Raw genomic sequence first — 17,366 nt, forward strand, 5'->3', positions numbered from 1 at the left:
GTTCCCCAACAAAGGCAGCACGCAGCATTCTGCACCAACGCCACTTTAATGAGTGCAACAAAAGTAACAAGGCACAATGGATGCCATGCCTTCTTTTAAGACCACCACTCACGGACTCCCCTTTCTTTGGCAACTCTGCTACCTTGCTCTTGCCGATTGTGCTTCTCCTCTCTCTCTCTCTCTCTCTCTCATGCCTTCGTCCACTTTTCCCAGCCCAGGGTGCGTCGCCTTCTTCGGCTGCTCACCGAGGCGCCGGGGGAGGAGGCCGCCCGGGCAGCCGGCCTGCGGCAAGCTCGACCGGGTGGCCGCCTGGGTCGGCGGCAGCATCGCCACCGCGTTCTTCGCATCCCTGGAGCGCTGCTCCTGCATCAACATCGCCACCGACGACGACCGCGACGAGGACAACGACGTGCCGCTGATGCACGACGACGGCAACAACGTGGTGCGAGAAGGTGGAGGGAGCGGGGTGCGTGGGCGGAGGAGGGGAGGAAAGGGAAAGAGCAGCAGTGGCCGTGGGAGCTTAGAGGGGGTACATGGATGACAAGTAGAAGAAGCTGAGCTGGTCGAGGCTATATCAGATGCTTTGTGTTGTATGCGTCTTCTTCCTTTGGTTTTGTTCACGTCGTGTTTCTATCCTCTGTTCATGTGAGTTATAAGGGTCCAAAAAGGATAGGCACTTCAATCTTTGTCATGTCTTTCACTTGCTATTCTTCAATCATTCTTTCACACCAAAATTTCTAATGTTTCATATATACTTCCGTCGGATCATTAAGATCTTCCACATATACCAAAAAATCATATTAACCACTTCTAAGTATTATTAACATTAATTAATTTAAATTTAAAAATAAAAATTATCATTTATATATTTTTATTAATAAAGTTCTAAAAGCTTATTTTACATATATATATATATATATATATATATATATATATATATATAGAGTGAGAGAGAGAGAGAGAGAGGCAATAGCTTTAGTTGATGATTGTCCATTAAGATCTACTTATCATCATTGAAAAAAATTGATAAATTGATTTTAGAAACACATTCATCAACAAAAGTCCAAAAATGATGATTTGGCCTTCCAAACTTTGAAGAGTTAATAACTAAAGCTGAGACCACATTTCTATTTATGTTGAGATAAATTAATGGTTATCTCACATGAAACCATATTTCTTATCTTATTATACAATTGATTAGTCTTATAAGAAAATCGTGTGTATAGTTTAATATATCGAAAATATTAAAATATAAAAAATTAAAACTATTCTTAATAGGTAACTAATGCCATATCATATCATGAGATAGTTTTCATTACTCTCAAATGAAAATATAATAACTATCACAATGTCTTTGACCTCTTATAAGTAAACTTAATGTACGCAATTACTAGGCAATGCCGTTGACTTCCACGTTTAGAGGCTTCTTAATTGCTTATCGATGCAAACTCTCCTTCAAATAAGAACTTGTAGTTTGGGTATGAGTTCCCTCATATACTAACTCATCTTGCAAAACTCATCTCAAATGCTATTGCTCCATCAATTCTGCCATAATTCTGGGTCATGGTTTTGAGTTCTTTGCCACTCATGCACCTATATGATTACAACCATCAATTCCATCAACCTCAGTGGCAACATTCCACTTCAGTCACATCAGAGTTGACTAGAAGTTTCAAAATATTTTTCTTTCTGTTTTGATGAAGATTTCATTAAAATTATTACGGGATAAAAGCAAGTCCAATGTTTTCAGCTTGCATTAATGGTATCCATGCCACATATCTTATCCTTTCCACTCATCAAATACCTCAAAACTCTCTCTCTCTCTACATGGAATGAAATGTTGATAACATAGTCTAATCTTATTGTTGTTATTATTATTTTGATGCATATTTTAGCCATCTATATTCTAAAAACAAAGAGAAGTTCCTATTACACTTGAGACTATGATTAAGATTCAAAAAATCTTAACATTGAAGAGTCTCTCACCATCTTATTGTTGTTGTTGTTATTATTATAATTATTATTATTTCGATGCATATTTTTGGCCATCCATATTCTCAAAATAAAAAGAAGTTCCTACATAACACTTGAGAATATAAACTCTCATGAGATCATCGCTTTCTTCATGTCACTTGTCCAAGAGTCTTGACCTACTCGTACTCCTTTCCACTTGCGCCACCATCACTGCACTTTATCAACTCCAACAAGACAATAAATTAATGGAAGTTGGATTATGCAGATCGAATGTTGGCATCAATCAAGAAAAAAGGACGGGGAAAAGAAGAAAAAGAGGAGGTCTACTGAACTCCTTGCTTCGTGTCTTTTTGACAATGGAAAAGCTTGTCGGGCATATTGGTTTGGACATGATCTAAATCCAAGAGGCCATTGGAGTGATGAAGTGCATGCGTTGTGAGCTACGGGCCCCTACATTAGGTTCATGCACGCAGATGGCTAATCTTGCCCAAGTCATGCTTGTCCATTGTGGCATCACATGCTTGTGCAACTACATGTACCTCAAAATGATTTGACATGTCTACTATGGTATCATCACATTTTGGGCAATCATAATAGCAAATCCATTATGATTGTTGGGAACCTGAAATTGTAAGTCAGTTTATCTAGATTTCTATCTATATTATTTTGATAATTTAATTGATTATATTTATGCTATGTGCTTACATCTAAATGTATATAAAAAGGATTAGAGATTGAAATATAATTGATCTTTTCATGGGCGGATATCCTCCCCATAGAATCTCTACAAATAGAGAACTTCTAATTGAAAGTTCAGCAATGATATTTCAGAGAACTTCTTATTTCTTTGATGTTAGCTAATATAAGTACAAGATTATGGATTTGCACATTAGAAGCCAACTGCATTGTATCATTGCAGATCAGTTCATAGGCTCATAAAAATGGTATATATAAGTGATCTTACACCTTTCTCAACCTCTACCTAATTCCATTTGCTTTTCTTGTTTCCACCTGACTCATCTTAATTGCATGTGTCATTGAGATACCTAATGCATTCATTTACACCCACTTGTTTTTTAGGCCACTTGTCATGTAGTTTATTTAATTCATTATAATAAGAAGCAAAAGTATAGTTTTAAAGATTACATATATGATGATTTTTTCTTTATACAAAGATGAGATTTAAGTCCATAATCTTACGATAAAATATCAAAATCTTTATTAAACTACTATGACCGACATCTTCATATATATATATATATATATATATGATAAGCACTTACATGCCACACACCTTATGGAATTATCTTATACTTTGCCCACTTGTAAAGCTTATCATTGATCACAGGTGATTCCATGAAAACTACAAGAAATCCAAGAGAGATTCTCTAACCTGAAGGTCAACTTCCCTGCATGCTTTCATGAGTAGAAGTCATCAGATCTTTAACCTTTCCCAGCTCACTTCACTGCTCCATTGTGAGCCACTGACCGTCTTTCTTCCCATGCATCTTTTACTTGGAATCCCTCATTGACCAGAAAAGGTATTTACATCAATGGAAGCTAAGACAGAAAGAAAGCTCTCTTCTACTATCTTGTCACATTTGCATGGTTGTCGTCAAAGACGATTACGTGCAACAATGCCATACCCTTCCCTCGACATTTCGAGGCTTCAACAGATAGCTTCTTTCCAAAAGTCTTCGGCAACCCACTTGTGTGCTGTTGCCTTTACAACGTGGACTCAACCCATGGACACGTCACTCGAAAAGACTTGGAAAGCTAAGACGAAACATCTCCGATCCGGAAAAGCTGTGTGAGCATGTAGTGACAATTGTTTTCCATTGGCAGGTGGGATGAACCTGGCTGATCTGCTTCAGATTTGCAGGCTTCTCCTTCTTTATGTTCATGGTCTCTTTCCCTGAAACAGGCATGGTTGTTGGCTTCATGCATTCTTCCTGCAACTGTTCCTGTAACATGGACTCAGTGTGGACGAGACATGGTCGGGCAACATTTGCAGAGAAAAGAGAGGACATACCATGATCTGCAATGCGTTGTGGGCGAAAGCAAAGGTTTCCTTGTGACCACCACCACCACCACCACCACCACCATCACCAGAAGCTTGCCATGTTCAAAGAACTAAAAAGAAGACAAAGGGAAAACATGAAAGAGGAAATCATGGACAGGTCTCTCCGAATCTTTCCTCTTGATCTTGTGATGCCCACTGCCCATGAATCCATTTTGTATTGTGTAGGTCTCCCTAGAATTAGAAGACGCAAGCTTTTGTCTCTCACATTCTGAGATACACCAGCAACCTTTTTTCTAGGGTTAGGGCAGTGCAAATCTTCTGGATGGACCATTCTAGCTATCAAAATACCTAAACAAAAGTACATCTTTAGCTTCATGTGGGTTTGGTGATTTGGCCATTACAGGGTTTTATAGTTAGCCTTCCTCTTAGATGCTCTTGGGTGTATGAATTGGAAAACTTTGAATCGTAACATTCTTTTACACACTAAATAAATACATATAAACTTGTTATTAGTGTAGAAATTGTGAGCATAAAAAAATCTTGCTATTACGTAGAAAAACTTTAATGCTAGAATTAAGATCAAATAACAATATATCAGATTTTCGATGTATAGCTTTGGATGTTAATTAGAAAAAAAAACTTTATTTGATTTGTAAGCACATTGTCATCGAATTCGAAAACTATAGTTATATCGATAAATAAAGAGAACTAGACTCATCTTCTCCTCTCTTACTTTCCTTCATAGGATTACAATGATCGATAGATTAGAAACAATGGAGGATGAGAGAATAACTATTACATAGCCAGTCTCCTGTTCTCGAGATCCTGTCTATTTATCAGCAAAAGCAAAATATCTATGATAAGTAATATGATAGTTTTTCCTATTATAATTTGACTTTTTTTTTAGTTACTAATAACTATCGATCAAATTCAATCATATATATAATATATCTTACTTAATTAGATATTACCATATAATTAAACAAAAATCACCAAAATATGATGATAGCTTGATTGATAACACAAAGTCAAATGGAAGCTTTGGTGACCAAGGGCTAAATATTGCTTATACTTACCTAGCCATGCATAGATTAGGTTAGAGAGTATCTCCAATCTAGTCTAGGACATCTATCAGTAAGTGATTGATGATCTAAGTTTGAGATAGGTATCTAGAATGATGCTTGTGGTTCTTTCAATATTGAAGTAAACTAGAACTCCCCCATCTAGATTTGATCAACTTTACTGCAGCACTATCTATTCCATAACATCAACTATGATGGCAATCCCTAATGTCTCAACGATATGGAGTGCATTATATCGATCCTTTCCAACATTTAAGATTTGTACGAGCTAATATCTTTGGTTAAATAAAAAACATTTAAATATCTATTTCTCGTCTCTTGTGAATCTGCCTTATCCAACCAATATCCCTCCTCACACTAATAAAATTAATTGACTAGTTTCATCTCACCACATAATTTTCTTAACACTAGTAGGGTTATTTTCCTGTCCTCTATCGACATAAAGCATGATTGAACCGGTAATCATCGTGTATATATATATATATTTTTATCCAAGAGACATCCGATTATTAATATACAAAACTTACCACATCCTTCATTTTAGTTGCCATGGTAAGGTATTTTATTAATAATAATAATAATAATAATAATAATAATAATAATAATATTATTATTATTATTATTATTATTATTATTATATATATATATATATATATATATATATATATATATATATATATATATATATATATATATATATTCTTAGTTAATTTAGCTGCAGGAGTCCGATCTCATTCCACGATTAAATAGCACCTACGTTCCTAAACTCTAAACGTCAAACCCTAAATCCAACCCCCTTGTTTTCTTGGTCATTAAGCTAACTTCTCATCGGGTCCCATCAACGCATCCCCACGCCGTCACGCGGTTCTCCAAAGGATAAGAACTCGTCGCACCTACTTTTTCTATGCACCACGCTTCATCCACCATCCATTCATCCAACTTTCAGCAATCAACGGCAGATATCTACTGGTCGCATCCGGACAAGTATGCGAGCATAAGCTTTCATCCACCACCGGTGCCGAGTGCGCCCTGACTCACGAGTCCACGCTCACCCGCCGCGCACACCACAAACCGCCAACCACCTTCCTCCACGTCACCCCTCAAACCGAATCAGTGGGGCCCGCCGGTTCCCACGTCGCCTTCTCCGCCGCCTTTAAATACCGCTCCCCGCCTCCGCCTTTCTTCCCTTTTCTCCCTCCCTTCTCTCTCCATCACCCGCTACGCTCGACGTCGCCATGCTGCTGCCCGTCGACGACCACTTCCCCCCCCTCGACCTCTCCTGGCTCGACCCCGAGCCGACCGCCTGCCCCTCCCTGTCCCCGGTCGAGCAGCGGAGGCTACGCCGGAAGATCTCCAACCGCGAGTCCGCCCGCCGGTGCCGGATGCGAAAACAGCGCCACCTCGGGGAGCTCCGTGCTGAGTCCTCCCGGCTCCGCGACGAGAACCGGGAGCTGGAGAGCCGGGTTCGCACCCTGGCTCAACAAACCCTGCTCCTCCGCCGGGCGAACGGCCGGCTTCTCGCCGAGTCCTCCGCCCTCCGCTTGAGACTCACCGAACTCCGCCGGCTGGTCCTCCTCCGGCAACTGTTGACTCACGGCGGCTTTGGTTGTTTGGGATACGAGCAGGAGTTAGCGTCGCTGATCGCGTGAACTGGCGGAACTGGGAAGTTTCTGGACCGGGTCCCCTTTTTATATGCGGTGGACATTGGCGGGTGTTGTTTTGGGTGGAAGTTCTCGTGTGTAAATTACTAATTCATAATTTACCTTTTCGGGTCTAACGTTTAATAAATAAATAAACAAAGTGGAATCCACTTTAATTAATATTTACGCATCCGCGTCGCGCATCGCGGCGTTCTCTAACTGCCTCAAGATTCGTAATGTAATGATGGACGACGATCGTTGCATAATCAAGAGAACACACGAATCGTCATAAAAATTTCCCCGACGGTCGGGTCTGGAACGCACGAATCTCGAAGCAACGCTTTTTTCCCATGGGACTTCAAAGCAACACATAAAAAAAAGGAAGGATGGTGCGCATGATGTAGTGGAATCGATCTTTCTTCGACAGCTAGATCTAATGGAATTGATTGGTTTGTCGTGAGATGAGCAAAGCCGAAGGCGATCTGACGTCGGTACATATTTACTGGATCGCTCACGTATCGAGCTCGGTGCGTCGAGCGTCCAAAGAGGGGATGACGCTGGCGGTGACGGTGAACGCCTAAAGCTGCGAAGCGTAGAAATGAGACCGAGAGAGAGAGACGGAGTGACGTGCGTTGATCCATTTCTTTCTAAAGCTGCTTTTGACGGCAGTGTGAGTTAAAGCTTCTGCAACCTTTTTCTTTAATCTTGGTAATGAATCTTTATTCCACTCTTAGTGACTTCTGCTCTCTCTCTCTCTCTCTCTCTTTCTCTCGGATATCTTCTTCTTTATATCAGCAAGTTAGGGTCAACGTCCACAGCTTTAGCGTGGAGGTAATGGAGGACAGACAGTGTTCAGTAAAGAAGGGTGAGGGGCGAAGGTCGAAAGACGGGAGGAGGTGGAGCTGCCTGTGATACATCAGCGTTATGCAAGTCATGCATGAGCAAGCAAGACAAAGAAGATGGCACGTCAACCATGGATTAAGATTCCAGGATAAAACGAGAGGAGTTGAACGTGATGTTCGCAATATTCTTGATGGAGAGGATGAGATATTATGCTGATAAAAGCAAGCTCAAATATTCCTTATCATCCAAAAACATTCTAAAGCACCGCCGACACCGAAAGCAGCTTCTTCGAATTGTTGAACAGTATTTGTTGAAGGCGTTTGGTTACTGATTTCTCGACCTTACAACTTTGGGGAAAAGAAGTTCTCAATTGCTTTCTCAATCCACTCCTTCCTTTACTCATCTTATTCTTCGTGTATTCAACTCTCTTCTATCTCTTATCCCATATCTCAATCTCTATCATACATATTTTTTTCTTGTCATGTTGATCGGCTCTCTGTATTCTTAAATATTTTTCTTTTTTTTCATGTGTTTTCAGTTTTCTTGCTTTCTCTTCTAATCTTCCTTAAAGATTCCTAAAAGAAAAAAAAAAAATCATGATATAATGTAGACTATTATTTCAACTTAGATTCCTCTTTTATGCTAAGAAATTCAATCGGCTATTATATTATTGTACAAGTGATATATTTCAAGTTCTAAGTTTAAGTAAAAGTGTCATATATTATTTAATATATATATTTTACTTTTTAAAAATTTTTTTGCATATCAAGATAATTCAAACCTCCCCGATCCTTAGACTAATCAAAGTTAATTTATTAATTAAAATAGAAAATAAATCTCATAATAGATTATATAGATGATATGAGGCTTTTTGTCAAAATTTCTTCCTTGTAAATCAAAAAGAGGAAGAAAAATATTTTTCCTTTAGAATTGAGCTAATGAGTTCAGAATAATAAATAAATATTGAAGTTAGCGAAAATACACTAAGTTAATAAAATTTTTCTCTGGACCTAGAAAATTCGACTCAAAAGATGAGATCCTAAATGCTCCTGTGTCAAATGGGTTAAACGACATGCTTCAAACCTCTTTGTAAGAGCTATGAAGTATATCTTCGGAGGGTGGGACAAATGATAGGAAATATTCTGGTAATTAATCCCTTCCTGCCAATTAGTCACCACAAGGGTGCTAACATAGAAAATAAAAGCCTAGTCACACCCGACAGGACAGTGACATAAAGATAACTTAGTTTATTGGCCCTCGTGAACGATAGTCATAAGATCCCTTCTGCCAGTCTTGTCAGCCTTCGTGGATAGCTGTCTACAAGCGACTATTGGGGTCCTCCCCCCCCCACTCTCCTTGGTCGACTCTTGTAAATAAAACGTTATAGGGGACATGTTATGATTATTACATATTTATTGCCCTCATGGACATAATGCTAGAGGGAAGGTATTACGATCGTTACAAGTGATTTTCGATTGTGAGGCAAGGCGTTACAATCATTATAGGTGATTTCCTCGACTAGACGAGTATAAAAGTCAACCCGACGCTAACCTAAAGATCAGATCTCCAAGAGAATAACTCTTTTATACTACATATCTCCTCAAATCTAACTTAAGTATTAGAGAGATCAGGTCAAGAAACACCCCCCAATATTAACCTTTGTACGAGAATCCATCAACGAGTCAGATTCTACATGAGCCCAATCTCGAGCCCACATCAAACAATTCGACTCTACCTGAAAGATCACCTTAGAGTCGTCTCACACGCTTCCGGGTCTAATCAACCTATCTCATAGGACTACCATATGGTTTCTCAAACACCCTTGTGCCTTCGAGTCCAAATTGAATCGGATCAACATACAGTCTACGATTTGCTTTCCACAACACCCTCCACAACGAAAATTTTACCATATCTTTAGCCCCAAAAACCTTTGCATACACATTAAACTGTGTATACAAATATATATGCACAAATTAGAGGTCAACTATTGTTGCGGTCTCAGCATTCTTCGCATGCATATATATCCCAACTTTACGACGACTGCGTTTTTTCAAAAGGATTCAAACGTTCGGATCTCCAAGAATGTGTTCGAGTCGTCTCACTGACTCACGCAAGAAAAGTGGCTTTAGAATGGATTGACCTAGCTGATGTGTAGGATGGTCCTGTGATGGAGATTTGACGTGATTCGTGCATTTTCTTAGGGCTTATCCTAAAAGTTTTGGGACTCTTCCATCTGCTTTGTGATCGAGTGGACACTATGACTGTTGCCAACTATGTTTACTCTCTGATTCCTTTACATTTTTTGTGCATGCAAAAAAGCATTGCTGTGAAATAGAAAAGGAGGATGACTTCATGGGATAGGTAGAGGTTAGATTACCATATGGATAGGAAATAGGGAGAGAAAACGAGAGGAAGGAGAAGAGGGAAACAAGAAGAAGAAGAGAAGAGGAGTGGAGAGGAGAGGAGAGCTAAAAAATATAAATCAATTCAAAAAATATGTATAACTATAATTATTTTTAGAAATGTTTTATTAGATCTGTGGTTCCATTGATTGAGTCATCAGTTTGCAATGTTAAGTTGATGATGACCAGTTTGATTTTGATAACTATGATCGTGTAAGTATGACACGCACATCTCGAATGATCAAACACGTTACAATAAGCTTTTGTTGGGTAGGAAGCGAAGCAATAAATGAAGTTTTATAGCACTTCTAAGTTCATTTTCCTAATAAATTTTATTCTACAGTTTTCTATAAAATAAGCATTATTTTAAGAAAGAGTTTATTTGATCCATTATTTTAGCCTTCTAATCTATTGTGATTGTTCTTATGTATTGCTTAACCTATTTGCTAACTACACAATAATAGAGTATTAGTGATTAAGACATTTGCAGTCTTGAGGTCACAAAGATTGGATCCTTTGGCAAATGTTTAGTATGCACACTTTATGATACTTGAATTAAAAGAGTAAATTTTTGATAAAAAAATAGAAATCTTTTATGGATATATGACTGAAACACCAATTTCCAGTATCTTTTATGGAGATATATATATATATATATATATATATATATATATATATATATATATATATATATATGTATGTATATATATATATATATGTATATATATATATGTATATATATGTATGTATATATATACCCTTGCAGAGGAACAGGCGGAATTGTTGGCCGCATCGAAATCAACGCTGACCCGTAATTCCCTCAAAATGGAATTCTCTGAGTTCTCTAACCAAACAGATGGTGGGCATTCCAAAGCCTCTGAGACGAACGCACACAGAGAAGTCTCCTGATCAAACGAGAGAGTTCGAACATTCAAAATGCAATTCTCTGAGTTCTCAAACCAAACAGATGGTGGGCATTCCAAAGCCTCTGAGACGAACGCACACAGAGAAGTCGAACATTCAAAATGCAATTCTTTGAGTTCTCAAACCAAACAGATGGTGGGCATTCCAAAGCCTCTGAGACGAACGCACACAGAGAAGTCGAACATTCAAAATGCAATTCTTTGAGTTCTCAAACCAAACAGATGGTGGGCATTCCAAAGCCTCTGAGACGAACGCACACAGAGAAGTCGAACATTCAAAATGCAATTCTTTGAGTTCTCAAACCAAACAGATGGTGGGCATTCCAAAGCCTCTGAGACGAACGCACACAGAGAAGTCGAACATTCAAAATGCAATTCTTTGAGTTCTCAAACCAAACAGATGGTGGGCATTCCAAAGCCTCTGAGACGAACGCACGCAGAGAAGTCGAACTGATCAAACGAGAGAGTTCGAACATCTAATTTTGCAAGCCAAATAAACAACACCAAAGGCAACATTAAGATAACCAAAGTTACATAACGTAAATTAGCACACAAGTCTCATCATCCATGGATGATGAGGACGACAGTAGCAACGCAGGCTTTATGCATCTGGAATCCAACGGCATACCAAATCCAAACGATCGTTTGGGGCAACAGCGAGGGGCGGATCAATGGATGGTGCAGGTGGACGAAGAGGAGTGATTCTTGTCTGCCGCTTTGTCATCGACGACGGCGCCACCGCCGGAAGACTGGGCGAGCTTCACGCCCGGCCAGTCCCGGCACATGCAGTGCTGCCCCTCGGCGATCCGCTGGTGGACGGACGCGACGTGGCGGCCGCAGCCTCCCCAGGTGGTCTTCCCGCACTTGCCACACTTCACCTCGTAGCACATCCTTGCCCTGTCTCCGATCTCTGCACAAGAACACCTCCCTCAAATCTAAGATATGCTCTGCATCCCCGATGGACGACCAATTTATAGCATTTCAACCATAAAAGACGGAATGCTAGCGTCAGTGGTTCGGTGATCCTTGTGAAGAATATCCATGTACCTTGTGAACAACAAGCGGTGGATTCAACGCCACGATTTGTCCGTCGCCTAAGCCGCCGACAAGGAATTAAGACGAGCAACAGCAGAGTCTCTTTCACGGGGCGGATTCACATTTTGAGCAACAAAGCTTCATGTCCTCTACTTGGAAAAGCCTTTGTCCTGTAATAGTGATTTTGACTTTCTATCAATGGGCCGTACTCCATGTACGGTCGAATGTGTTTTAATGCACCGCCAATGTCGTTATCAAGGTTTTAATACCCACTCACCATTTCTTCTACCTAAGGAGTCGAACCGGCGTATAAACGATCGAAGCGTAGGTTTAACCGTAAAAATATAAATATGATCACATATTAGGTTAAAAAATGGAGCTAAAAAGTATCGTATCTCGATTTTTCGGGATACTGACGGTACTATCACCTGTAGTCTGACATTGGAAGGTACTATTGCCTGATAGAGCTCAGAGATCGAGCTTTGACGATACCATCGCTTGACATGGGCGATACCATCGCTATCAGTAATAATTACTTACAGTACCATCGTCCAAACCACCTGGGAGACTAGGTCTTCCAGGCGGTGCCATCGTTGGTTAGAGTCCAGCAACCTGGTTGAGCCTTGTATTTGGCCCAAACCATCATATCTCCGAGCCTAGTTGGCCTCTAACAGAGTTGATGAGATTACCTCCTAAATCAACTCTAATTATTGTTCTAACTATGATTAAGGCAAGCATGGTCTGGTATGTCGATTTTTCACTCGACGATTCTCTAGCAAATTTCTCGATGAGTCTTCCGGCGAGTTTCCAGCGAACTCCCGACCAACTCTCGACTAGTCTCCGGCGTGCTTTCGGCGAGTCTTCCAGCGTACTTCCGGTGATCTCACAATGAACTCTCGGTGAACTCCCGGTATATCGTCTAAGTCTTCGACTCCGGTTTATCATCTACTTTACGCCTTATTGCTATCGTAGTTAATCATGCACACTTATCTCAATACATGAATTAGATCAAATAATTTATCAATTGATTTCATCATCAAAATCCGAGATTCAACACTTCCTTCCTCTGCTTAAATATGAGAAGCATTGCCATTGATAGTCGCGAGTATATATTTCTAAGAAAGTGAAGTTCAAACTTCTTCGTGAGCTAGGCAAAAGAATTGATGGGAAGCGACTTTTAGCGGGCATTTCATTCTTGTGCTAGGCCTCTTAACATGAACAGAAAGGGGCAACACATCAAAGTGTGTAAAGTATTGTATAATAACATTTGGATACGAAAAACTATAATTTGCTATGTCGATTCGATATTACCATCGAATGCCTCTAAGGACGAGAGGCAAAAGTTCGTTGGAATCGATTCCACATGGATTTTCTAAGTGAATAACAATCGACACATTGTGGGGTTTAGTGTTTCTCATTTTGATTATTGGAACTCTTGTCTTATCTCCTCCAAACATCAGTCTATCTAATGTAGTTAGATCTATAAGGAATCCTCTATCAACTTTGTCGATTGGGCCTCAATTCAAGCAAGATAGAATGGTGGTGTGATCCATCGAATTCTATGGTTGGGATCCTCTCAATCGACGGTTCAATATGTCTCAGGTGCTCTTAGGATGTCGATTTCATGTCCGATCGAGGAACCTTGATGGGTGTCGATGCTGATCAAGGTGGAGTCGATGATGGTGGCTAAGCTGGTAGCACCGCTTGCTAGGTTATCTAGGCAAAAAGCGAAACGATGACTTATATCATGCATGTTAGTATCTACATTTTCTAAGTGTAATTTAATTACACTTTGACGGAAATAAGTCATTAAAAAGCGAAGCGATGACTTATATCATACATGTTAGCATCTACATGTCCTAAGTGAGATTTAATTATATTTACGATATTGGACCTAAGTGAGATTTAATTACACTTTGACGGAAATAAATCATTCAACGAGTGATTATGTTTGCGATATTGGACGTAAGTGATTATGTTTGCGATGTTAGACCTTCTTCTAGTATAAAAAATATTAAGAAAAAAATTATTAAGATTATAGTCAACCTAACAAAATCTGAATCCATATACGCTAGGTTGCTAAGTTGCCCGAGATATGTTTGAGATGAACACACTGAGCTCCCAAGTATCACCTAGACAGACTTGGGTCAGAAGTTTTCTTGCCAGCCCGTTGAGAGCTTGTCACTTGTGTGCCTCATATATACCGTGAACTAATGGGTAGAATCAATTTCTCACAGGAGTGGTGCAAATTATGATTTGCATCCACTGAGTACCATAAGTTTCTCAAAAATCAAACGAACCGATAATATGATTAGCATATAGAAAATATCGAAATTTAAGCACAGCACATAGGACTTAGCGTACCAAACGAAGCAGCGTAACTGACAATAGCACAAAGTCCAAAGTGAATTAAAACGGAACCGGTGACACACTCCTGACCCCAGGACAACACGGAACACAGCCAAGAAAACGACACAGAAACTTAAAGCAGCAGTGGCAGCAGTAGTCGACAAACACAAGGCTTGCGAACATTGCTCGCTTAGTATTCATCCCCTTCATCGCCTTCATCACCCTCAGCAGACTCTGCGCCAACCTCCTCATAGTCCTTTTCCAGTGCAGCAAGATCCTCACGAGCCTCGGAAAATTCCCCTTCCTCCATGCCCTCGCCAACATACCAGTGCACGAAGGCCCTCTTGGCATACATGAGGTCGAACTTGTGATCGATACGTGAGAAGACTTCAGCGACGCTGGTGGAGTTGGATATCATGCACACAGCCCTCTGTACCTTGGCCAGATCGCCCCCGGGAACAACACTGGGTGGCTGATAGTTGATGCCGCACTTGAATCCAGTCGGACACCAATCGACAAACTGGATGGTCCGCTTGGTCTTGATGGTAGCAACAGCGGCATTGACATCCTTGGGCACCACATCTCCACGGTACATAAGGCAGCAAGCCATGTATTTCCCATGGCGGGGATCACACTTGGCCATCATGGAAGAGGGCTCGAAAGCACTGTTGGTGATTTCGGCAACAGAGAGTTGCTCGTGGTAGGCCTTTTCAGCGGAGATGACGGGAGCATACGATGAAAGCATGAAATGGATCCTTGGATATGGGACCAGATTGGTTTGGAACTCAGTGACATCAACATTCAGCGCGCCATCAAACCTCAGCGACGCAGTCAAAGAAGAAATGACCTGTGTAACAGCAAACTTCATCACGTTTACTGCCGAAAAATATTTAAGTATTCATTAGGTAGGGATAATAGACCTGAGAAACAAGACGGTTGAGATTGGTGTAGGTGGGGCGTTCGATGTCGAGAGATCGCCTGCAGATGTCATAGATTGCTTCATTGTCAAGAAGAACAGCCACATCAGTGTGCTCCAGAAGGGAGTGAGTGGACAGGACACTGTTGTAGGGCTCAACCACCGAGGTGGAGACCTGAGGTGAAGGGTAGACCGTGAACCCCAGCTTCGACTTCTTCCCGTAGTCGACAGAGAGGCGCTCAAGGAGGAGAGAGCCAAGGCCAGAGCCAGTTCCTCCTCCAACAGCATTGAAAACAAGGAATCCTTGAAGGCCAGTGCAGTTGTCTGCGAGCTTCCTGATGCGATCGAGGCAGAGATCCACAATTTCCTTGCCGACTGCAGGAATACGCGCACAAATGTCAGTAAACATCACTGGAATTGCGTAACTCACTACAAAGATGATGGGAAGATGGATCAGATAATTACTGGTATAGTGGCCTCTAGCAAAGTTGTTCGCAGCATCTTCCTTGCCACTGATGAGCTGCTCAGGGTGGAAGAGCTGGCGGTAAGCTCCAGTTCTTACTTCATCGATGACGGTGGGTTCCAGATCGACAAAGACTGCACGAGGAACATGCTTTCCAGCGCCGGTCTCACTGAAAAAGGTGTTGAAGGCATCATCACCGCCACCAACGGTTTTGTCACCAGGCATTTGGCCATCAGGCTGCACAAGTGGGCGGTATCAACACAGGCAAACAACATGCATTGCTTGGGACCAGATCTACAATGTTTTGGGAACAAAAACGCTAGCAAAATCTATGCATTGATTGTGCAAGGAAAATACTATACAAACACCTCTAAATAATAATCATATTGCTTGAAATTGGCAGGAAAGAGAGAGTTGATGAATAAAGCCATAAATTTCACAGATCTACGATTATTTCATATTAGCAATCCAGATCTGACCATGTAGACACGATCTGGTATACGAAGAAACAAATGTTGCAAGTGCATTCTGAAAAGAGTACTATCTGTTCACAAAACCGCGAAAAGAATACATTCTACAGTGTTCGAATAATTAGCATGCCTACTGAAACCCATATTTACACTACACCTATTGCATGTCCAAGACCAGAGATTATTGTCCTTCAACGATCAAATGCGCCTTATCTGACATTTTAATGAGTAAATATTTGTTGAAAACGTACATACATTGATCATTACTTACGTTCGTCCATTAGCCTCAAAATATATCAGAACTAAAGAACATCAAATAATAAACAATGAACAAAGCGCCAAAACCAAGAAGCCTGTGAAGATCTGAGAAATAGCTATTAACACTCCAGATCCATACATTAAGTACGCAAGTACAGATCTACCGCTCAATAAGTGAGATCAAGCGAAAAAAAGGCCAAAATACGTCAGGAAACACAAATTAAACTGCAAGAACTCAGGATACAACCACTAACCACCGAAATTTCATAGATCTGAACAATGTGTGACAGATCTACTAATCTGACACTTATAATGCCTAAAACGAATGATGAAAGAGAACAAATAGATCAACCACCGATAGAAGGAGGATATCGAACCTGGATGCCATGCTCGAGGCAGTAAAGCTCCCAGCAGGCGTTGCCGACCTGAATCCCGGCCTGCCCGATGTGGATCGAGATGCACTCTCTCATTTTCGCCGATCCAAGCAAAAAAAACAAGAAGAGGTAGATCAAGAGAAGAGAGAGCAAATGTAAATGTAGAGAGCAGGCGTGTGCTAAGACGCCTAAGGTTGTCTGCAAGCCCTCGCGTCCCTCGAGCGCCTTTTATAGGACAGAGGGGGTGGCGGAGCGCGATGCTAGGGCTTCCCCTCCTAAACCGGGGTTAGCTTACCGTGGTTTGTTAAGCTGATCTGGCCATTGGTTAACCGCCCACGTCGAAGGTTTAACGTCTATTTTTGGCGCCTGAATTCGATTTCGAATTCCAAATGGACTCGCCGCCGTACAAAAATTACGATTCTCTTGCCACTAGATGGATGTGGATCTGACGGACAATGCCGCGTGGAGATTGTTGGCGAGAAGATGCGGTGTGATACATCGTAACTAGCCTTCTACATACGACGGTTATGGCGGACCTTCTGGGGTTCCGCTTCGGTCTTGGTCTACGTTGGTTAGACGGGCACGTCATGACAACCGATGGGACACCTCAACGC

The 17,366-nt window shown here is 40.9% G+C and overlaps 2 protein-coding genes across 3 annotated transcripts; one reads left to right on the forward strand and one right to left on the reverse strand.

The window, feature by feature from the left end:
- Positions 1–6,268: 6,268 nt before the first annotated feature.
- LOC135631089 (basic leucine zipper 4-like) lies at positions 6,269–6,937 on the forward strand. The gene has a single exon (XM_065138492.1). It carries the CDS (start codon positions 6,315–6,317, stop codon positions 6,726–6,728), a length of 414 nt encoding a protein of 137 aa, XP_064994564.1. The 5' UTR covers positions 6,269–6,314; the 3' UTR covers positions 6,729–6,937.
- Positions 6,938–14,212: 7,275 nt separating this feature from the next.
- On the reverse strand, positions 14,213–16,963 carry LOC135631900 (tubulin alpha-2 chain). 2 transcript variants are annotated; one of them, XM_065139992.1, is made up of 5 exons: positions 16,756–16,963; positions 15,653–15,887; positions 15,192–15,562; positions 14,660–15,118; positions 14,213–14,571 (listed from the first exon to the last, which is right to left on the reverse strand). In XM_065139992.1, the coding sequence occupies exons 1-5, from the start codon at positions 16,846–16,848 to the stop codon at positions 14,332–14,334; spliced, it is 1,398 nt and encodes a 465-aa protein (XP_064996064.1). In that variant the 5' UTR covers positions 16,849–16,963; the 3' UTR covers positions 14,213–14,331. The 2 variants fall into 2 exon arrangements, with proteins under 2 accessions (XP_064996064.1, XP_064996063.1); XM_065139991.1 differs by having other exon boundaries at positions 14,213–15,118; positions 16,756–16,962.
- Between the last annotated feature and the right edge of the window lie 403 nt (positions 16,964–17,366).

Source organism: Musa acuminata, chromosome BXJ3-2 (genome assembly GCF_036884655.1).
Source record: "Musa acuminata AAA Group cultivar baxijiao chromosome BXJ3-2, Cavendish_Baxijiao_AAA, whole genome shotgun sequence".
Taxonomy (NCBI): Eukaryota; Viridiplantae; Streptophyta; class Magnoliopsida; order Zingiberales; family Musaceae; genus Musa; species Musa acuminata.